Source organism: Biomphalaria glabrata, chromosome 12, assembly GCF_947242115.1.
Source record: "Biomphalaria glabrata chromosome 12, xgBioGlab47.1, whole genome shotgun sequence".
NCBI classification, from domain to species: domain Eukaryota; kingdom Metazoa; phylum Mollusca; class Gastropoda; family Planorbidae; genus Biomphalaria; species Biomphalaria glabrata.
Genome location: NC_074722.1, coordinates 2,404,932 through 2,429,385, shown reverse-complemented (window position 1 = coordinate 2,429,385; position 24,454 = coordinate 2,404,932). Strand labels below are relative to the sequence as shown.

General features: G+C 35.3%; 1 protein-coding gene across 1 annotated transcript; it reads left to right on the top strand.

Annotated features, from left to right (window-relative positions):
- The first annotated feature begins 3,749 nt into the window (after positions 1-3,749).
- LOC106058386 (S-adenosyl-L-methionine-dependent tRNA 4-demethylwyosine synthase TYW1-like) lies at positions 3,750-24,424 on the top strand. The gene is made up of 16 exons (XM_056005902.1): positions 3,750-3,931; positions 4,916-5,057; positions 5,402-5,503; positions 6,302-6,406; positions 7,385-7,579; positions 9,650-9,749; positions 10,673-10,851; positions 11,462-11,557; positions 12,581-12,733; positions 13,693-13,811; positions 15,085-15,194; positions 16,378-16,555; positions 18,037-18,111; positions 18,758-18,929; positions 20,361-20,528; positions 21,473-24,424. Exons 2-16 carry the CDS (start codon positions 4,932-4,934, stop codon positions 21,689-21,691), a joined length of 2,097 nt encoding a protein of 698 aa, XP_055861877.1. The 5' UTR covers positions 3,750-3,931; positions 4,916-4,931; the 3' UTR covers positions 21,692-24,424.
- The last annotated feature ends 30 nt before the right edge of the window (positions 24,425-24,454 follow it).

The window sequence follows — 24,454 nt, the reverse complement described above, 5'->3', positions numbered from 1 at the left end:
TCGGCTTATACAATTTGGTGTCATATGATGAGAAGAAAAGTTAAAAAAAAAAGTGCAGGAAAATAAATTCTGTCAAAATTGTTTCTTACATGCTTACTAGCTTAGACTTAGGTCCTCGCCCGCGTCGTTCTGCGTATTGGGTGGCAAGCAGTCCACACAGAAATAAATCACCTAAAAAATTGTCGATTCTTCCCAGCTGGTGTCCTCCATGAAGGGTTCACGGAGGTCACGCGCCAAGTTATACGAGGACGCCCCTGGCTCTTTGCGTTTTCCTCGTATCGGTCTCCGTGTGCTGTTGCCTCCCTTGGAATGCAGGAATCATTCTGTTGGTGGACGTCTTGCAAACCTCGTGCGACGATCGGTCACAATGTCCTCATTAAGTTGTCGAGTGCCCGGTTGGTGGTTGAGTGCCCTAAAGTCTAGGAGGATGACTTCCATGTTTATATGCATACGTCGCCTTTGGGATGACGATTGTGCAACTGTTTATTAGGTGTTGATGTTTTGTCTCAAGACCAATAGCTTGGCTTGTCAGAAAAAGCTCCAGGCATAGACATAAAGCAAACTAGAACCTCGCACAGGACGCAAAGAATTTTTTTTTTTTAGAGAAAAAATTGCGAAACATATGGATCAAATCTCAAACACTCTACGGCAGCGGTTCTCAGCCTTCTAAGCTCGGCGACCCCTTTTTACAATAGCTATCACACTCTGCCGCGACCCCCCCCCCCCCATACACACACATACAGCAATAGAAGAATAGACAATAACAATCTTTATTTTTTATGGTCTTAGGCGACCCCTGGCACATCGTCAATCGACCCCCAAGGGGGTCGCGATCCACAGGTTGAGAGCTCCTGCTCTACGGCTCTACGTCTACTAGCGTACGTAGATCTAAGTCTCTACTTCGTTTCAAGGTTTATTTGCGAATGTTTAGATCTACTTGTTAGACCACATATGTTAGAAGACCATTGTTTTGGTCAAATGGTATGGTGATCATGTGTCGTAAATAATCTATGAAACACATTGATTAGTGTTGTCGGTGCTAGCCTATATGAACTTAACTTATTTGTTGATTTAGATATAGATACAGGACGGTTTATAATTCATTGTGTATTTTTCAGTCTTAATTTTTTTGCTTTTCTATTTCATTTGGGCCCACCCTATTCACTTCGCCTAGGACAGCCCTATTCGCTTCGCCTAGGGCCTCAAATTAGGCCTACCTTAGGCCGCCCTTCTGTAAACTTTGGGTAATAGCACCTTTCTAATTCATCACGCTCATTGTTTGCTATGATGCTGTCTAGATAGGGTATGTGAATTTATTTAGCAGGACTGACCGAGTTTGACGGTGGCACCAGTTGTCTATATTTTAGCCTACTTGCATAGGCATATGCCTAAGTTTTGTTAATACGAAAGCTTACAATCTCTAACATTGTTATACGAGCCTTATTAATTAGGCCTACTGCCTTTCCTAACTGCCGATTACTAAACCATAACTTGCAAAAACAAAAATAGAACCTAATAAAATATTCAGAAAGACTTGTTTCTTCCCTAGTGTCATTAGAGCATGCAACGGGTTGCCCGAATCAGCCAGGAAAGCCAATGACAGAAGGGTTTTTTCCTTAGTAAATTAACAGATACGCGTAGGACGTATATAGTTATCTTCTTTTTGAAGGAACGTCTGTAATTTATAAGATAAAATTCGACAGTGGCCCCACTGGCCCATCGGGTCCCGTCCATCGCACAATTGTCCTAATGTCCCATGGCCAGTTCAACACTGAATTTAGCGAATAGTAAACACATTTTTGCAATTATTTTTATAAATTTTATTTATAAATTTATTAAAATTTCCTTTTTTCTTACTTGTCTCGCCCGATTTCGGTTGCATTTGCCGACCAGTCACAAACAGTCACGTCTACCCGTGCCGCCAGTTCTTTTACATAGGTAGAATTAAGTTAAGCTAGGCCATATATAGTAGTATATATAAGTCTATGAGCTAGGCCTATATACTCCTTCAGCTGCGTAAGGTCGGTTTCCCGGCATCAAGCGCTTTTTTTCATTTTGACCTGCACATTGCATTTCCGGAGAAAGAAACTTATAAAACAAAGAACCAATGACTTGGCTGAATGTTCCTTCTTCCCTGGTGCTATTAGAGCATGGAATGGGTTGTCTGAGCCAGCCAGGAAAACCAATGACTTGGCAGAATTTAAGTCATTGATTAACATGCCTGACTAGATTGACAGAGGAAGACGCATAGGATGCAATCATCTTCTCTTTTGAAGTAACGTCTGGATTTCATCAGATAAGATTTAAAAATAAAAAATTACACCGCGTCTAAAGGGAAGGAAAAACGACGTACGGCTGCGCTGTTTTACGTTACAATGAGTGCATACAAAAATGGAATTACGATTCTGATGTTTAGAGGCTAAACTACCACACGCGTTTTAAGGGTTAAGAATAAGAAGACATAGGGAAAAAGTAAACAAATCTGCTTTAAAAATACGGAATTGGTGTGATTTAAAAAAAAAATGCTTTAAATGTAGAACGTGACCTTTTTGGGAAATACCGAAAATAAAATATAGATGTCCCAAGGTTGCAATTCTGTCAAAAGCCATTCTTAGTGAGCATCTAGGCGGTAAAAGAAACTTGTGTACGAAATTTGAGGCGGATACTTCACATTCGATAGTCTAAGAGATCTCGTGATTAATGAGTGTTATGCATAGACATAAACATAAATAAATATAGACTGGCCGATTAAAGAGTTTTATGAAACGAAAATTTGTGACTTGCAATTTTGTGTACTTTATTATACAGCATTTATGAGCAGTATAAAAGTTAAGTGCTTTTTTTTAACTTTGCTTTTAATATACACAATGATACACACCTATATATATATATTGTAAATAAGGAGGCTTTGTAGTTTTGTTTAATCTCTAAGAATGAAGATTATGCAACTTTTCACAATTCGGAAATCCGAATACAATAGATATACATGTTTTCAAGTTACATGAAGTTACTTCCTTCGGCCAGTCTATATTTATTTATGTCTATGGTGTTATGTTAGTGAATGGCAAATATAATAGATATTTGCTATGGCCGGTATGGAACGGCGCCTTCGATATGGTCACGGAGGTCACGTATGGAAGCACCAGAAGCACTACTTACCATACGACAGCTGTGCTGGGTCGGCCGCACAGGCCCTTATCCAGCTTGTGGGACGACCGCATGCCAAAGGCGATCTTTTTTTGGACTGTGTAATAAGAGAGGTGCCATTTTGCTCTCACTGGCATAGAGGCAAATAGATGGCCTAGCTGAAAGAGAGTTGGAGAGCGCTCGCAAAGGTCGCGCGACATCACATTTCTTATCTTATCTTATAAGATACTTTGTACAATACAGAAGATTTAAAGAAAATCTAGATCCCCTTATCTTATAAAATACAGACGTTAGGACAACTTTAAAAAAAGATGATATAGGTCCACGTCCTAAGAGTGTCCCTATTAGATCGAATCAATCTGGAATCTTGACACGCATGTTAATAATTGGCTTAAATTCTGCCAAGTCATTGCGGACAACGGCTTTGTCTGCATTGGATGAGTAAAAAAATGTTGGTTGCTATTGGGTTTGGTTAGTCATGTGCTTATGATTTATGGAAACACGACTTCACGCATCGGAATCGAAGACAATTGCAATTAAATTAAATATATAGGTCTGTGAATAAGATCTATATACGTATTTCTTTGATTAAAGAGCTATTTACTGCCTTTTTCAATTTTCAAGAGATGGAGAGCTTATATTGCTAGGTTAGGTAACACGACAGTGATAGTGTGTCTACTGCAGTACTCGTCTGCTCAGGGCACTACTCTACTGATAACTTATTTATGACACTCGTCGCTGGAACACTTGAAGCAGTCTAGAATCTATTGATTGATCTAGACAAGTAATTTCCTATTAATTTAATTTAATATTAAATCAATTTTATCAATAATTATTATTAATTATGATTTATAATATTAATAATAAATCATTCAATCAAATCATTATCATATTAATCATAATCATTATCATTGTTTGTTATTATAAAGTAATAAACATTATTAAAAATTAAATCAAAATAAATGTCTTATTTAAAGTTAAAGGTTAATAAAGCTATTTGTCTACAAAGAGTCTACACTAGAGTAATCACTAGTACAGTTACTTAAACTTACACTACAGCCGTTACTGACGCTACTTTAAAAAAAGAAGATGATAACCTCCTACACGTCATGCATGTTATTAAATGTTAACCAATAGTGAATGACATGATTATATTTATTATTTATTTATTTTTATGTATTTATTGTATCATAAAATTCATATTAATTAATTATCCCACTTTCCGTTACAATGTTACTGTTAGTAATATAGACTTATAATATAAGCCATTATAAGGTCATGTCATCGTCGGTCATAGAGAAGTACATAAATAACATAGAAGTCTAATTCATAAAAACACTAGTTGTGAGTATTTTCCAACAATGTTGAAATTTAAATTTTTAAATGCTTTTCGTGAACTTGTATTAAAAAGTTAGCATCAAGACTGCACTGGAGAGATGGCAGATGATGCAAAATTCACCTGTCAGAGCTTCATGTGGCAGATACAATGATCCTTTCTCTTTACTTTAGCCAACAAATGTCAGGTATATAGTACTTTGGACTCATAAGACATCTTAAAATCAAGAGTTTGGAACCCAGCCTCTACCAGGATTTGTGTTCTTAAGTTCATCAAACGAGCATAAAAATTAAGCCAAATTGCTGTCATTTACAGGATTCAAACACTATATAAGTAAAGAAGACATCAAACAAAACACAAGAAAAGCACAGAAATGTCATAAACTTGTTGAATTTGTTAATTAATTATTATTTTTTTAACTGTTAATTTCAGACACAGAAATAGTGAAATGTTGGAAAAAATTTTCCAACACCATATTGGTACTGCAGCATGGCATATTCCTCTCTGGACAATATTGGCTGCTGGATTAGGTGCTGCATATTTAATATATCGTAGAGGTGAAGGTCAGAGCTTTGTAAGTATAATATTAATAATTTTGTGTGTGGGGGGTGGGGTGGGGTGGAGTTAGCATTTGATATTTCACCAAACATAAGTATATATATACTGGCTGATCTGTAGTAAGTATATATATATATCTAGATAGTCTTCTAAGTTTTCTTAGCTGGTCATCAGTAAATATCTGTGCAACTGGCTAGTCCTCTGAAAGTTCTTAATGTTCCTATTTGGTCCACCATTAACATTAATGTGTTATTTAAAACCTTTTGTTTTGTTTATTGACATTATCTGCATCTTTTATTTTTCCTAGTGATTCTCCTGTTCATCTATTTATACATTTATTGTGCTGTTCTTATCTTGTAGAAAAAGAGCAAATCTTCAGGTGTGGAGTCGCCTAAAAAAATCAATCAGAAACAAAAAAGACAAATAAAAATTTTTGTTGGATCTCAAACTGGAAAAGGAAAGGTATAAATAGTTAATTTGTATTAAACTTTGGAATATGACATAGTCGTTATAAAGTTTCAGTTGAATTTATTGTAACAGTATTGGAAGTTTAAATTTCTATACATTAGTTGTTGTCTTTTTTAAATGTTTCAATAAAAGTTACTGGATACTAACAACGTTCATATTTTGGCGATTGGCTACCAAAGGAAAGGCTGGTCTCCAAAGTATACAAATCATTATATCTGTGGGATGAAATGGGCCCAAAGTTTCACTATCATTTTAACTTATTGGAAAAAAAAAATAATTTTAAGCCTTACCTTTTAAGTTGAATTTGTGGAGAATATAAGCATTTATTTTTCATGATCTACATATGTTCAACATCTGGATCATTACGTCTGTAGGAAAAAAATGAGCCTAAATCTGAAGCTATCGTCCTTAACTTATTGAAAAAAAAAATATATTTAAGGCTTTGCCCATTTAGTCTGAAAATTCAGGGAAACTATTTCAGAAGCATTTATTTTTTTCTCTATATATGTTGCAACATCTGATACAAATGAAGTTGTCTGTCAAGGTCTTAAGTCTTTTCATTTCTTATTTTCTCGGTTGTTATATATGCCTTTTATTTCTTTATATACCTTAAAGGATCACCTTTTTTTTTTAAAAAATAAAGTCAACTGACATCAAAGAGCAGATTTAGTTGCCTTTTTATACTATTTTATGCATTTAAAAGAAGCTAACAGTAGAAAAGTCTCTGCTGTTGTCCCCCAGTCTTATAGATTCAAAGATACTCATTCATGTTTGTTTTCCATTATTTTGTAGAAATTGGCAGACATTTTGAAGTCAACAATAGAAGCAGAAGGTTACAGCACAAGTGTTTTAGAGTTATCTCCTTCTTATGATCATGAAAGTCTTTTTTCTCTAGAGGTGAGTTGTTAAATGAAATTGTATTATAATTACAATGGTGGATACCTCACTCAGTTTAATTGAAACTAAGGGAAATGCTACAGACAAATGCTGGGTATCAGCTACCAGGAAAGTAGACAAATGAGTTTGTACTGTTAGGAGTCAACACTCTGGCTTGCAAAAAATAAGGAATTCTTCAATACTGGGAAGAGATGAAAGCTGAGTTGGTTCAGTCATATATTGTAAGACATAAAAAGATGGACCAGCTAAGGACAGCTACTGACCGGGAAAAGTGGAGAGATTTTCGTTACCCTGTCACAGCACCCCTATGATAAAAGTCAATGGACAGATAATGATAAAAGATGAAATAGGGAATCAGTAACAATATGAGCATGTGTGATATTGTTAAGAACATACACATTTTTTTCCTCTTTTTTTTTTTTTTTTTTTTTTTTTAAGCTTGTGATTTCCTATGCTTTCTAATTTTTTTTTTCGTTTTCTAAATATTTTTCTCCCCCCCCCCCCCCCCCCCCCATTAGTGTTACTATTGTCAGGCTGGGTGGGCACATTTGCCTTGGCTGACTACCTACCAAGGAAAAGGTAATATCTTGACTCCAAACCTGTTGCCCTGTAGCTAAACACAAACACAGAAAAGGCTACCCTGAGATTAAATCAGGAGCCAGTAACCCTTAGGCACCTTGTAGCACACAATGTTACACCCTGGCAGAACCAGCAACACCACTAATCCCAAACAGTCTTGGCACTTGCCATTTCTTTGGAAACAGCTGTGTGGAAAGGAGGGGGGGGGAACTGCTCTGTGTGGGTGACATCGTTCTCCTAGCTGATCTCAGGCTTTCATCTCATTTTCAGGAGATGATCTATAGTTGCTTTGAGACCATAGAATAGAATATTCTCTTTAATCCAATACTTTTTTGTGTGAGTGTGGGTTGTCAAATCTAGTGATTATGTTTGTTTAATATTATTTTTGTTGCTCTCTAGGCTGAAGAAGGGAGTATCATTATTTTCTTGATATCAACCTACACCGAGGGCAAGCCCCCAGACTCTGCTAAAGACTTTTATATGTGGTTAGAAGATGCTGCTGAGGATTTTCGAGTAACCAAAGCAACACTTGATGGTCTTCATTATGCAGTTGTGGGCCTTGGAAATTCATCATATCCAGAACATTTTAATAGTGTAAGTCAGATGTAACAGATTTGGGTTTGGTATATATATGTTTGTTACTGTGTATATAAAATCAATACTGTGTATATATGATTGTTACTGTGTGTTTCATCTAAGAGTAAGACTGCTTTATTGATCCTTATTGGAAATTTGTTGTGATCACAAGCACTATTTTTAAAATTAAAAACAACAGTATTCCACTAAAGAGAACAGACACAATACACACTTTGATACTGAGTTTTGTCTCCTGACATGACTATATGGCAGTATCATCAGTGAATTTTAGAACAGAGTCCTGGCGGCTTCTTAGGTTGTTAGTGTAAGGAATGTACAATACAGAAGAAAGTACACAACCTTGTACATAGTACTCGAGATGATGATTTGATGTTAACTTTAACAAACTGGGGACATTGGATTAGTGAAATTAATATATGTTTGTTATTGTATATATATTGTTATGACCCTATTGACGGCGCAAAAGGGTTAACTATAGGCTCAGCTGACACACACATGAATCACTCAGGCCATGGACAAGGGACAGTACTACGATTACACAATTACACGCAAATATGACCAATGTTATGGTCATGTGATCGAAAGCCTGCGTGTACGAGTGACACAGTGTGTAGGAAAGCGGCAGTTCAAGACCAGAGAGTGTCGAGACCGGGACTGTTAGTTGACCATGAAGTCGGTCCTGGTTGAGTCCTCAGGTGTTGATGTACAAGTCCAGAAAGAGAGACAGTAGAGTTTTGTACGGTGATGTACAGAGTGACATTTTAATTGTTGATGTGTTTGATGCCAATTGTCTAGTATTGTCTGTTATCTACTTGATCATTATTAAAGCACCAGATTATTTAGAGCTCTTGTTGTCAGGTTGTTGATGTGTTGTGTTGTGTTTAGCAGTGTTTATAGAAGGCCTGAGTAGGAGAGAGAATTGTAACAATATAGTTAGTAAAAGTAGAGTTCGTTTCCAGACCTTGCAATCTATGGGGCAGACGACATAAAGGTCATCTGTTTCTGTGGCCCACAGTTAACAAGAGTCTCATGTGGCCAGCACAATGACCAACCTTCTTTACTTTCCCCAAATAATCTGGGTAGACTCAGAGGCACCCTTTTTGATCCCGAAATTTAAAATCCCAGTCTTCACCAGGATTAGAACCCAGGACCCCTAGTTTGGAAGCCAAGCATTTAGCACTTGGGTAGCTCTACCTTCAATGTTTAACATATCATGTTGATGAGAGGATTTGCTTGTCTTCAGTACTGAATGGAGAGATGTATCTTTAACTAGTTCATGTAGCCTCCAGTTTCCTTGTATATATGTTTTTCACTGTGTGCTTCAATAAACATGTAAGGATAGTTATTATAAACTGAGTTAGAATTTTTACAGGATGTGTATGCATTTATGTTTAGAAAAAACAACAATTTGAATGACTTGGGTTAAAAACCAGGAGGCGGTCTAAAAACACGGACATATAAGATTAAAAATTGAAAAAATTTAAAAAGACTGAAGAAATTAAACATCAATTAATTTGTTTGTCTAATAGTGACATATCTAATTGTTATTTTCAAAAATGTCTTGATCAAGCAATTCCTGAGTTAAAAATTAAATAATGTTATTAATATTATTCAGTCTTTGCTGCATGGAGTCTTCTTTCTTCTTTTTCTTCTTTGTTCTCATTGTTATGTTGGAGCGTTCAGATGACTAGACCAATACATGAGATGAACTGCACAGTGGTTTCCAAATCAGGGAGATCTCCATATAGTTTTCTTTCTATTGGGGTGTTTTGGGGCCAGTGTCTTGTACGGTCCTCTTGTCGTAAAGAGAGCAGTTTTGGAGGACATGCTCAGCATTCTCTGTTGACACTCCACATGAGCAGATTTCACTGGTTCCAATTTTGAGCCTCCGGTACATATGTTGTCTCATTCTGTTGTGTCCGGTCCTGAGTCGAAAGATTAGACGTTGATCTTGTTGCATGTAGTCCAAGTATTTTTTTAAAATGCTGAACATGTTTAGTGTGATTGAATTATATTGGAACATTGTTTGGTCATTGACTAAGAGATAGTTGTACTTCCTCTTTTCAGGTTGCTAAAAATGTTGATGCCTGGCTGCATACTCTGTCAGGAAATAGAGTGCTTCCATTATGTCTTGCTGATGAAAATGTTGTGAATAGTAAGAATAAAGGTACGCTAACAATGTTTCACCATAAAAGCTGTGGACCTTGATTGGGTACAATTTTAGTAATTGGATAATTTCAGTGCTGGAATTTATCTTTTGTTTATTTTGATATTCAAGGACATTGTAACCATATTTCATACATATCAAATCAAATTAATAGCATTCATGTAGTTGGGGAATAGGGGGCACAACAAACGTACTACATCAGCTTTTGTTTTCCCTACAATGAACTTAAGAATTTAAAAACTTGAAAATAAAGTGCCATTTGTTAGTTTTGTCTGAATATGCCTGACAGCAAAGACAGCAGTAACAGCATTCCAGTACATAGAAGAACTCTAGATTTGCTAAGTCTGAGTCTATTATGTAACTGTTCACTGTAAAGTTTTTTCTACATTGGATTTTTTTTTTGTCTGATGTTTCTGCTCTCCCTTCACATTATTATAAAGGCTCACCTTCTTATCTGGTAATTTTTTGTTAAGGCATCTGTATTTTTGTAGTTCTGATCACTTGTGTCTGATAACTGACCTTATAGGGAAGATAGCCTTGTGTCATGTTAAATGTCAGTTTTCAGACATCACAGAAAAATATGAGAGTTTAAAGTCAACAAAAGTTATACTTCATTGATTTTACTTTAATTTTACCTTATTAATTTTACCTTATTAATTTTACTTCATTTAGCATACTCGAAATACTTCATTCCAAATTATATTTTTAGTATTATTTTATTACAGAATTTATTTTGCTCAATTACTATAGTATTTGGGAACCATAGCTAACAATAAAAACGTGATTCCACATTTTTTTAATCATACAATCAGTAATAATATTGATGAAGAATTTTATTACATTATTCTTTGCATCTTTTTTTTTTACATACTTTTTCATTGTGTGGATTTTTTTGGTAATGTATTATATGTTTACATTGTCAGGTTTAGAGGAAGACTTCAATGCTTGGATGGAAGCCTCTTTAAAGAGTATCAAACGCGCCATTCATGGTCGTCAAGTAACAGCCAAGAACTGTGAAGACACCTGCACTAAACAATGCAGCTGTAAGACTAAGAAAGAAAATGGAGAGGCAGGAGATGGAAAGTGCAGCAGCGATGAAGAAGTAGGTTACAGTAGTTTGAGACTGACAAGTATTACTTGAAATAACGATTAATCTATTACTTTGAGACTGCTAAGTATTACATGAAATAGTTTATTACTTTGAGACTGACTAGTATTACATGAAATAACGATTAATCTATTACTTTGAGACTGACAAGTATTACATGAAATAGTTTATTACTTTGAGACTGACAAGTATTACATGAAATAATTTATTACTTTGAGACTGACTAGTATTACATGAAATAACAATTTATTAGCTTGAGACTGACAAGTATTACATGAAATAACAATTTATTAGTTTAAGACTGACAAGTATTACATGAAAGTTTTAGACAGACTCATTTTATCAACATATTTCATTGTAGAAATTATTTTTTTTCATCCCTTATAAGCAAATGAAAAGTAAAAAAAATGTATAGTTCTCGTTTCTGACCATGCCATCTATTGGGCAGTGATGTAAAAGTTATCTCTTTCTGCGGCCCAGCATAATGGTCAACAACCTTTACTTTTCTTCAACTAAACTCTACTTTGATCTTAAGATACTGAAAATGAGAACTTTTTAAACAATTCTTTATATGGAAATTATTTTTCTTTCTTTTTCTGGCTAGGACACCTGTGAAGAATCTGACGAGGAATCCACTCCAGCACCTAAGCATGACGTTATGGACTTGGAAGATCTTGGCAACATGATGAAACAGTCAAAGGTTAGAAACAGACAAATATTGTTAGAAAATATCTTTATATATAAAAAAAAAGTAAAAAAATAAAAAATATATGTATGTATGTATGTATATATATATATTTTTTTTTTTCTTTTTTTGACAAAGCTTATATCAACTCTCTCCGATGTCTGTCTGTCAGTCTGGCCAAAAGTTTGTACACATTATTTCTCCGACACCCATTCTCGGATCAAGCTGAAATTTTGCACAATTATTTCTTTTACCTGACAACACAAGAATCAATAACAAAAATTAACCTATTAGTTAATTAACTATTGGTAATAAATTAATTTGTTTGGTATCTCAAATAAAGAAAAGAAATAGTATTTGACTAAATTGGTGGTATAAGCCTAATTAGTCCCCTTTATAGATTGTCGTCTGAAGCTTATTACAAATTTAATATCAATTACATGACTGATCCAAACTAATTGACACGCTTAAGAAAAGCTTTGTATTTTGCTTGTTTCATTTTTGGGGTACAAATATTCTGTAGCATTTTATGTCTCGAGAGCTTATCTTTTCCTTTTGCAACTTTTCATGTTACTAATTAGGCCAATCCTTGATACACATCTGCCGTCACAGGTTGGGCCTTGCACTTTCACCCTTCTTTCTACTTCTACTTGCTACATTCTGTGAGCATGACCTACCTAGCCAAGGCGCCTACTGCCAATAACAGCGCAGATGTCCTGGCACCCTGCTCTTTGCAGCACTTCCTTGTTAAATTTTATCTTGCCACCTTATTTTAAAAATCCACCTTAATTGCCTGATAAAAACGCATCAACTCAAAATATCAATATCTTCTCCATTTGTTGTGTTTATCTAACTCAAAATTATTAAAAGCATTTCTGGGAAAAACGTCTTAAACGTAAGAAATAAAACATTCCTTCGATAATCTAGCAGTATAAATAGTAAACAATGGTTAATATGCTTAGTTATTAGGAAGTAAAATTAAATAGCATGATACAAATGTTAATGTATAAATATGAAATATCTTTTAATTGGGACCAGGAAGCCAAATTAATGAACGGTGGTGTTGGTAATCAAGGGGGAGGTGATGGCCCCCGGGAAATGATCACCCCACTTCTGAGGGACTCATTAGAGAAGCAAGGCTACAAACTGATTGGCTCACACTCGGGTGTGAAGTTGTGTCGCTGGACGAAGGTGAGACAGTGTCTGTCTGTTCATTTCACTAACAATAATGTGATTCTTTTTTTTTACAAAGCTTAAATGAACTTATAGGCACGGTGGCTGAGCGGTAAAGGGCTTGGCTTCCGAACTGGGGGTCCTGGGTTTATATTTTTGTGAAGGCTGGAATTTTTAATTTCGAGATCTTTGGGCCCTTCTGAGTCCACCCAGCTATAATGGGTACCTGACATTAGTTGGATAAAGTTGGCAGTTGGTCATTATGACGCCCTTGTTAACCGTGGGCCACAGAAACAGATGACCTTTACATCATCTGCCCTATAGATCACAAGGTCTGAAAGGGGAACCTTACTTTAATGAACTTAATCTGTCTTACCTGCTGAAGCACCACAAAGCAACAGTTTAGAATGCCCACTAATGACTAGGCTGACAAACCTTTGTGCTCAAAGCTCCCCCGGGTTCGAGGTGTCAGCTATTTGAGACACATGCCATATAGAAATATTCTGTACTTGGTAGGAGCTCATTCCCATTGACATCTCTTGCTGTAACAATTTTGAAATCCAATAACCAAAATCTCTCCCTCACATGTGTTTGCAAATTTTTACTTTTTTTTTTACTATTTGAGCTATGAATGGACCATATTTTGATAACGTAGCTGTATAACATTTAGCTCTTGAGCTATAAAGGGGAAATAACCCTTGATTATGGGCACAAATAGACCTAAATTGTGCAGATGTGCCAAAAACCCAAAATATCAAATACATGTGTTTGCCCAAGGGATTATCATACACAGTGACATCATGCTTCTTCAATGAAAGTAGTTTAATTTTCACAATTATTGTGCAGTATTGTAGTTTTATTTTCACAATTATTGTGCAGTATTATTAAAGCATTATTAATCCATTGAATCTATGTCTGTCCTGTTGTTAAATTGTTGCATTTTAAATCAGAACTTTCTTATCGCTCTTTGTTTTTAGTCCATGCTGCGAGGAAGGGGAGGCTGCTATAAGCACACTTTCTATGGCATCGAGAGTCACAGATGTATGGAGACAACACCCAGTCTTGCTTGCGCTAATAAATGTGTCTTCTGCTGGAGGTATTGACACTCTTTATCTTTTAATGGAGTTATAAAACTTTTTTTCAGTTTTATTGATGGCAATCAGTCTCAAATCTGAATGTCATCTTCCACTAAATTCAGTATCAACGTACAATCTTAGACACCATGACATGTACATATCTTTTGAATTTAATAATGTTGTACAAGATATATTGTTTGGTGTTAAATACTTTAGTCAAGAATTGAAAAAAAGACAACTTTATGATCTTGATCAAATTAAAAAAACAACTTTATGATCTTGATCAAATAAAAAAATCCCAACAACTTTATGATCTTGGTCAATATGCAATGATTGAAAACATAACCAGATATCATAAATCATATCTATATGTGTTCCCATCTGGGGCATAGACCACCAACCAGCTTCCTCCAGGCATTTTGGTTCTTTGCAAGTCTCTCCAGCTGTTGTTAGGTCCATCTGCTCAGCATCCACTTCTTAATTGCGGTGGCATGTATTCCTGGGCAGTCCTCTCTTCCTCTTTCCTTGGTGGTTCCAGGTGAGGACTTGTAAAGTTGGATGCAGGCTTGCTAAGGGTGTAGCTTATCCATCTCCAGTGTCTCTGAAGGATATCTACTTCAATGGGATGCTGCTTTGTTCTTTGCGACAGTGTGTCACTAGAGATATTGTCCGGCTAGTGGATCATAAGAATTTTTCTGACTCAAGTATTGATGGATTTTGATGGATTTTGTTCATGGCGGCATTGGATGGATCTCCAGGTCTCTGCTTCATTAAGTATTGGCTTTAACCAATACACACATCATAGCCAATTTGCCAATATTAATTGTTAGTACTTGCGTTGCGGCTATACCCAAACATGAGAAAGTGATTTAATCCTGAGGAAGAAATCAGGAGCTGGTGATCCTTGGACAGCTTGCAGTGCACATTGCATCATACTGGCAGAAATGTACCTGCTATACAAGCTGTTCATTTACACACATCAGCTGTGTGAAGAGTTGGCAACTGCTCAAGCATGGGATGAATCAAAGGAAGCCATATACTTGCATTATACATTGTATTTTTCTTGACAACCCAAAAGAGTGTTATTTTGTCTACTATTATTTTCTTATCTATCTTATATGATACAGACGTTACTTCAAAAAAGAAGATGATTATGTCCTACGCGTCTTGCATTTAGTCATGCAAATTAACCAATGACCTAAATTCTGCCAAGTCACTGGTTTTCCTGGCTAGCTCAGGCAACCCATTCCATGCTCTAATAGCGCTACTAATAGTCTCATTTTACTTTTGCAGGCATCATACAAATCCAGTTGGAACAGAATGGAAATGGAAAATGGATGATCCTCAAACTATATTTGATGGGGCAATCGCCAATCATGTCAAATTAATCAAGCAATTTAGAGGTGAAACACCAGTGACTAACTTTTTTTATTCCCTCTTCTGTTTTTGTTTTTGAACTGCTAAAGATCACAAGCTTTTTCAAACTATTGCAAATTCTTTGTCAACATTTTTTATCATTAGCATAGGGAAATGGGAGGAAAAATAAATGTGCAAACATCATTTTTTGAAATTGCATTAGTTTTATGATTTTCCATTTCTTTAACCCATTAGCTCCTTCTGCAGTTGGAAACGTTTTCCCGTTTTTGTCCTAAACCGTTGTAAAACGTTTCTAAAACCCCCTATGCAATAGACTTGATTTAAACTTTTTAAAAAGAAGATTTCTTCTAGTCTCGTTGCAAGCGTGATGACAAATCATTTTGGAGATTACCGATTCTATTTTTAATAAAATCGAAAAGGTTTATATTTTTTAAATAATTTTTCAAACGAACAGGCCCATAGCCCCAGTGTATAAGCCCTCACGTGGGAAAATGACTATTTTTTAAGTTTTTTATATTCTAGTGGTATTAAACGTATATATTTTTTAAAACTAGACATATAGTTCTATTTTTTAAAGTTATCTGTTTGTTTATTTGTATTAGATCTTCAATTTGATTATTTTTTGCAAAATACATATTTTTTAGGATTTTTTAAATACGGAGTTATCCCTCCTTGCTTAGGACTTTGAAGGGGGTTTTTTGAACCGGAAATAGGAGCTATTGGGTTAAACCTAAAGATCTATTACAATATAGATAGGTGCAAATTTCAGTAAAATAAAATAAAAAAAAATCATTACATTATTCGTTACATTATTCTTTTTATTATTATGTCATTTATTATTAGATTAATGATAAGTGATCCTAAATCTGACCATTTATTTAAAATTGGCTCCTATTTTTTTCTTAGTTGAGACATTAGTTTAAAAAATTAAAGGCACTTTGGAATCTATTGAATGGGAATCTAAAAAAATGTCTAACAGCTTGGGCCTAGTGCATGGAGATGATAGGCTCAGGAGAGATCTGAATGGAGGGATGTGCTGCGTCCGGCCAAAGCCCTCCATGGGCTGTAGTACCGTTGGGATGGATGGAGTTGAAAAGCATTATGTCACTTCCCATGTTTTATACGCCACTTAGCTTTGAACAACAGAATTTCTTCATTCTAATCTTGTTTTTTTTTTCTTTTTTTTTTTTTTTCTTGCCCCTGCTGCAGGTGTTCCAGGAGTGAAACCTGAGAGATTTGACGAAGCCATGAATGTTCAACATTGTGCTTTGTCACTGGTAGGGGAGCCGATCATGTATCCAGAAATTAACAAATTTGTGGAGCTCTTGCACAAGAGAAACATTTCAAGTTTCCTGGTAACCAATGCCCAGTTTCCTAAAGAGATTAGGTGAGATGCCAGCACTAACCTTTACCTAGCTGTTAATATATTCAATTATTTAGTGTAATGGTTCTAATATTTGTGTAAATAGTACTCCATTAACTTCTAATCACTTGTATAATACACAGCACAATCTCTGTCATGATGTGTGTTGTATTTTGTCTATTTCTCCACAATCATTGGACATGCGAATTAGGAGGTCCCATAATTATAATTCAAACCACTATAAGACACAATGAAGCGACACAGCGCAGACATAATGAGGTGACACAGCGCAGACACAATGAAGCGACACAATGCAGACATAATGAAGTAACACAATGCAGACACAATGAAGTGACACAATGCAGACATAATGAAGTGACACAGTGCAGTTACAATGAAACAACACAGTGCAGACACAATGAAACAACACGGTGCAGACACAATGAAGTGACACAGCGCAGACACAATAAAGCTACCCGGTGCAGACACACTGAAGTGACTCGGTGCAGACAATGAAATAACACGGTACAGACACAATGAAGCAATACGGTGCAGACATAATAAAGTGACACAGTGCAGACACAATGAAGCGACACAGCGCAGACACAATGAAGTGACACAGTGCAAACACAATGAAGCGACACAGCACAGACACAATGAAGTGACAGTGCAGACTCAATGAAGTGACACGGTGCAGACATAATGAAGTGACACAGCGCAGACACAATGAAGTGACACAGTGCAGATAAACGTTTCCTGAGTTTAATGCTTTCAAACTCAAACATGAAATAATATACCTACAGCTTGTATACAAAATAGATACAGGATACAATAATACTGATTTTAATACTGATAATATTGATTTAATATCAAATTTTCCAACTAACAAAGCTTCTCGTGTCTTTTATACCTTTGCCATCGAAACTTCCATTATCATCATGCCACCACTTGGCACACTTTCTAATAACCTTGTCTCCTTTACCATGGCCCATCTTAAATTATATTTTTGGAAAATGTGAATGTAAAACTAATAAAATCGTTTAAAGGTTGCTATATTTAAACGAAAAAAGTATTTTATTATCATTTGCTGTCACTGCAGGCACGGTGACTGAGTGGTAAAGTGCTTGGCTTCTGGACTGGGGATCCCAGGTTCAAATCTTGGTGAAGACTGGGATTTTTACTTTTGGGATCTTTAGAGCGCCTCTCTAATGGGTACCTGACATTAGTTAGGGAAATTAAAGGCGGTTGGTTGTTGTGCTTGCCACATGGCACCTTCGTTAACCGTGGGCCACAGAAACAGATGACCTTTACATCATCTGCCTCATAAATGACAAGGCATGAATGGGGAACTCTACCTTACTTTTTTTGTTGTGACCAAGAAATAAATTTCCAATGGGCTAATGCTGGTAGGACTTATTTCCATGAAAATGACAAGCCAAAAGAATCCCAGACATGCCCAGTCCATTGTTTTGATCCATTTGAATAAGCTTTTGTGTTTCTGACAGAGATCTAGTTCCAGTCACACAGCTGTATGTCAGTGTTGATGCTGGTACTAAAGAAAGCTTAAAGAAAATAGACAGGTTAGTTGTCATTACAATGCAGCCTATTTATTTTGTAAAAAAAAATGGTATCTGGTATGCAATGCAATGTCTACACTTTTTTTCTTAAAAGTAAATTACCAGTAAACCCTTAAAGGCATTTTCGATTTCCTAGTTAACTTCATAGACTTCTCTTATAAATTACAGATGTTCCTTTCATAGAGAGTATAATTATGTCCTACAAATGTCCACTGTTAATCTAGTCATGCATATTAATAGAGACTTTAACTTTGCAAAGTAATTAGTTTTCCTGGCTGATTCAGGCACCTATTCCAATTTCTAATGAATTTATGGGAGAATTGGGTCTAGCATTTGGCATAAGAAATTTGCCTTTATCTTTGTGTCTTTCTGAGCATTTTATTTGGTTTTGTATTTGTAAATAAATGTTCAGTTTTTTTTAAATGTATTTTTGCTAATTTACTTGTTATTATCAAGCCCTTCTCTCTTACTTGATGCTATGCTTTACTCAGTATATATGTTAGTAACTTACCTCCCTTGGCAGTCTTGCTGAGTGCCTCATAAGTATCTCTTGTAGACCAAATTCTTTAACACTGCTTTGAGCTTAGAAAAACCAAAATGACATCCTCAAAACCTAATTTAAAACTGATTCAACTATTCACCCCTCAAGGCCATTGTTCAAAGACTTCTGGGAGAGATACATTGACAGTCTCACGGCCCTTAGAGACAAAGGACAGAGGACAGTCTACAGGCTGACACTGGTCAAAGCCTGGAACACTGAGGAACTGGAGAATTATTCCAAGCTTGTCGATCTTGGAAATCCAGACTTTATTGAAGTCAAGGTAGAAAACATTTTCTTCAGTTGTAGAACTTTACCCATTAGCTCCTATTTCCTGTTTGAATAATCCATCCCATACCCTAAGCGAAAATGAACATTTTGATAAAATAATCCAATTTTGGATCTAATACTAATAAATAAACAAATTTAAAAAATAGAACGATACTTTTAAACCATTAGAATATAAAAAAGCTTATCATCTTAACAAAATAAATCCCACACACCTACCCCTTTGTAGACAATGCGTCCACACTTATGAAACCATAAACCACATCATCTTTGAATGCCCCTTCCTAATCCACCTTAGGTAGACCCTACTACCTATACAGCCCAACATAATCAACACTCTGTATGGCAGTGCTGAAACTGAAGAGAATAGCACACTATTTTTGCTTGGCACAGTCTGCAAAATAGCTTACAGCTCTGCAACAAAAAAGCTGGCTAGAAGAAGAAGGGTGGGGGCTTATACGCTGGGCTATGGATCTGTTCGTTTGAAAAATTCTTTAAAAAATAAAAAAGCGATACGCATCTGGCTTTCACTATAAAATAGTCACCAATCTCTAGTTCTCATTCTAAGCGAGACAGGATGAGCTCTTGGTATAGGAAAGTGTAAAAAAAAAACTGTTGCTAGCATCCTAACCTATCCTGCCAAAGGACTTACTCATAAAAAACATACTGTACTGCAGTAGGAGCTATTGGGTTAATGTTTTTAGAACTTAATTTTCTGATCTGGCTACATGGTCAGTTGAGCTGTAGTCCTTGGAAAGGATGGACGTATATTGAATGTTATTATAAATAGGAGATGAAAGTGTAGTAGTTAAGTATTTTCATGATTTGGATTCTGTGGCATTTTACGTCTCGAGAGACGATCTTTTCCCTTTGCAACTTCTTGTGTGATTTGGATTAATGTTTTGTGAAATATTATTCACTGTGCCTTTGAGGCTGGATTGAATATTTTATTCTATGTAATAAATGTCTGCTATTTGATGAGATCAAGCTGTGAATTTCAGTATCTTTGTTGTGTTGGTTGCATCCATGAGAATAGAAGTCCAACAAATTAAGTGAAGTACATTTAATTATTACACAACAGACACTTTAGAAACACCAGAAGAGGTGTTACATAAATATGAAGTTACAACCAGGTTCATTTTCTGGGATGTCAGTTTTTTTTTAGTCATCTTTCAAGCATTTATTTGATTACAATCATAAAGCATTAGCTCATTCGACACTAAAAGAGTTTTAAGTTTCCTTCTCTGGTGAATCATTTTCTTTAGTGTAGAGTGTAGTGCTTGACAAATGTATTTTTTCCTTGATGAAAGCAGTTTCTCAATTGAATTCGTTGCAGTTAATAAAGCAGTGTTATAAATGCAGTTCTCCGATAGTATTTCATAAAGGTAGTTAGTGAATACATTTTTTTCTTTCTCTTGACCTGTAGGGTGTCACTTACTGTGGTGAGTCCAAAGCTTCAACTTTGACCATGGACAACGTTCCCTGGCATGAAGAGGTGGTCAGATTTGTCACAGAGCTGGCCAACAGGTTACCAGATTATGAAATTGCTTCAGAACATGAGCATTCCAATTGCTTGCTTATAGCTCACAAAAAGGTAAATAACTCTTGCAAGACAAAAAATTCTCAACAAAGTCGTCTTTTTAATTCACAAACTTAAATTCTGTTAACTATAAAATGTTTTTTTCCATGAGCAAATTGCTAAACACAAATTTACATATTCTTAGACCCCTCTAAAAGTTTCTATTAGTATAAAGAAAAATTCATTTAGTCCTAAGGTTATTCTGAATATAATGGTATGAAGGGTTGAGAATTTGGCTTGTTAGTTGTTGTAAAGTAAATAAAACAATATACAATGCCAACACTATGGGTCAAAGTCATGAATGAATCCAAGTGATACTCTTACATTTGATGTAACATAGAATATTAACTCTTTCTCTCCGTAATTATGTACCACATTCTAGTGGAATCAACGCTGGTATCGTTAGTTAGGAGAGAAAGAGTTAACTCCCTTGTCAAGGGGAATAATTCTAACTAGTGATACACATACATTGATAACATGGCTTATGGATACATTGGGATTTGATCATAGCCCTGATCAGGGAAAGTAAAAGTTGGTCATTTAGCAGGCCAGGGAAAAGTTGGTTTGATTCTTCTGACTAGGGAAAGAAAAATTTGGTGATTTTGCTGGTCAGGGAAAGTAAACGTTGTTGATTCTATTGGCCAGGAAAAGTAAAAGTTGGTGATTTTGCTGGCCACACATCATCTTTAGTAAACAGTTTGTCACAGAAATAAGTGAAATCCCTGCACCAACAATGTAGGTCTCAAAGGGAAATAATGAGAAAGTCAAAGAAATGTATTGACTAAACTAATTAAAAGTAGCCGTGTAAGTTCTCTTCTACCTGGCATTGTTCTCACTCCTTCACTTGCCAGTTAAGCACTCCCTTCTACATCTCCATTACAAAGATTAGTTTTAGTACTTTTTAAGCAGGCGGGAAAAAATATTTTGATTGATGAATATTTTTTTTTTCTCTCATCTAGTTTAAAGTAGATGGCCGCTGGTGGACATGGATAGACTACCCAACATTTCACAAACTGTGGCGTCGCTATGAAGAGTCTCGTGGCCAGGAGACATTCACTGCAGAAGACTATATGGCCCCGACACCAAGCTGGGCCATCTATGGCTCCAATGAACAAGGATTTGATCCAGAAGAAACAAGATTTCACCGCAAAAAACAGAAAGCTCAAAGTCGTGATTAAAATCGTGTTAGTCTAGAGAATTTATCCTGTACATTCTTTCCCTTTTATCTATTTTTAATGCAGACTTTGATATTATTTCTACAATTATTGTGATGAAACTGATATTCTCACAAAAGTTTTGAATGAAAAGTAAAACTACAATGTTTAAATCTATTTTTCCTTTGTTCAATATCTTTTTTTTTTTTTTTGCATGCATTTATTAATTTACCGGTACTGGTACCATTAAGGCGTTGCCAGGGTAATTTTAAGTATAAAAAATTTCTTCATGTTTTGTTTTTGGTCACTTTAAAAAGTTGTGAGTATGATGTGTTGAATCCTACTTGAAAGATACATCAAAGAAATAGATTTTAAATTCAAAAAATATATTTTGTTTACATCCTTATTCGAAGTACAGATTTTACAATTACCTTGTTTGTAATACTGAATGAAATATACTAATGAAATACTCAGAAAGACACAAAGATAGAGGCACATTTCTTATTCCACACGCTAGTAGAAATTCGTATAAGTGCCATTAGAGAATCGAATGGGATGAATCAGGAAAACCAATGACTTAGAAGAGTCATTGATTAACATGCATGACTAAATTGACACATGTTATGGGCAGGACGTAATTATCTGCTTGAAGTGACATCTGTAATGTATAAGGTAAGATACTGTTGATGATTAATTATCTTCTGGAAGTAACACCTGTAATGTATAAGATAAGATACTGTTGATGACAAAGTGAGCTCCAATTGGTTTATTATCACCATGACGCTAGATAAAAATGTTTAAATGTTGATTTTATTTTTTTTAATTCCCATTGCAATTGTTGATATAGAAATGATAACCTTGTTTAAGAAGTTATTCTTGACTCAGGGTGATCAGTTTTTGTTTGTCTGTGTTTTTCTGATAGTTGGGTTTTTAAAGTGTAAAGATTATTATTATTATTTTTAAAATATAAACATTAAGCGTACTGATAATTATTGTTTCATATAACATAGTGACATAACATTGTTTTGTTTCGTTCTGTTAGTTTCTGGATAGCTGTTGAAGGAAGTTGACAGTCCAAAGTGCATACCATACACACCCTGGCCAAATAAAAATTGTGGTCTGTGTTAGAGTTGTTAAAATTTATCTTTAGTGGGATTTGTGGCTGATAGGTCAAAACCATTTAGTTATGGCTAGCTACCTAACAAAGGGGGAGGGGGGGGGGCTCAAGTTTGAATCCCGACTAAGCAGAGTTGTGTTTGCTGAACGCCTAAACCACAGCATGGAAACTTTCTTCCAGATACCCTCCTCCCCAACTGGTTAAGAGATAAGACCATAGCTCACAGACAAAAAAAAATCATGTTTCATGAATGTGTTAGTGTTAATCTTTTCCTAATCTGTTTCACTGCTTCTGAAGGTGACTTGTACAGCCTCATGCTGGTACTGTTTAGCATTGCGTTTATGACAGTCTAAGAGTAGTCTATGTAGAGGAAAGTTTTTCTTGATTATCTCTAAACCATATTGGAATTACCACAACTGAATACAAATATTTGTATTCTTTAAAATAGAATAGAAGAGTATTTATTCCGAGCAAATCAGTGTTTAAACATTGCTTGGGTTTGAAATGTTCACGGATTTTTCCTATTTGTCTTTTTAAAATGGTATGGTGTTTGAAAGAGTATTTTGATCTTTGTTTTTGTCGATGACCGAACACGATTTATAAACTTTTTTTCTTAAAGTACGTTATTTTGAGATGTTGACTTGCCATTGAATGAATCCTGTTTAATTTAGATGTCAAAGGTGCTAGTGCAGGATGTATGTATGCATGAAATCTAATGATTTTTTTTTTTGACTTTGTGCCTACTGGTAGGCTTACAGTAATTCTAAGAAAATAAATGTTTTGACTTATTCCAGCCTCTGAATGTGATTGTTTGTAATGGTATCCTGCATTATGTTTTTTGCTAAGTTCATCTCATTGGTTGTGTTGCGCCTATCTATTTAATACAAAATAAAAAGCCAGTGACTTCACAGAAATACTTGTTATTCATTAGCCCATAACTGTTCACCTTATTCTTGTAAGGTCAAGACATAGTTGGTTTGTTTATATTGTTCATTTCCTGACTGACCCTAAGCATTAACACTGTCTAGGTGTAGACAGATGCAGTGCTAAAAAAAAACCCAACTATTCTTGAAACTAATCCTCTTTGTCTTTAGCTCTGTATTAAACATGAAATTCCCAGAATCACCAAACCAGCATGATTTTAAAACCCCCATCTTTCTTTCCCATTCTACTAAGTAGTTAGTAGGCCTACTTGGGCTGTACCTAATGCAAGATGAGACAGCTTGTTCTACTGTAAACAGAAATTTTGTTTTTGTCTTAAGGTGTGTTACCTTACTAAGGACAATATATCTTTTTATGTGCTGACTTTTACAGCCCTTGCCACTAGACTAAAGTCTTTATGTTTGATATAATGTTTATCTCACTGGCAACAGACGTTGATAATGGAACTGGAACGCTTCACCACATAACACATTCAAATTTAAAATTAATAAAAATGAGTACTCCCTAAGACAACTATTTCTTAAAAACAATTACTCCCCTAAGTTTTCTTAGCATAAAAATTTATTTTTTTTTCTCTAAATTTTCAATACTCTTAAGGTAGGTAATGTGTTTTGTGGTGAAGTTCTTCCAATAATGTGCCAACTGAAAACTGTTCTTAAGAATCAAATGATTGAATTAAACACACTTAAAAATCCAAAGTGTCCTCTTTTTTTTTTTATTGATAACCA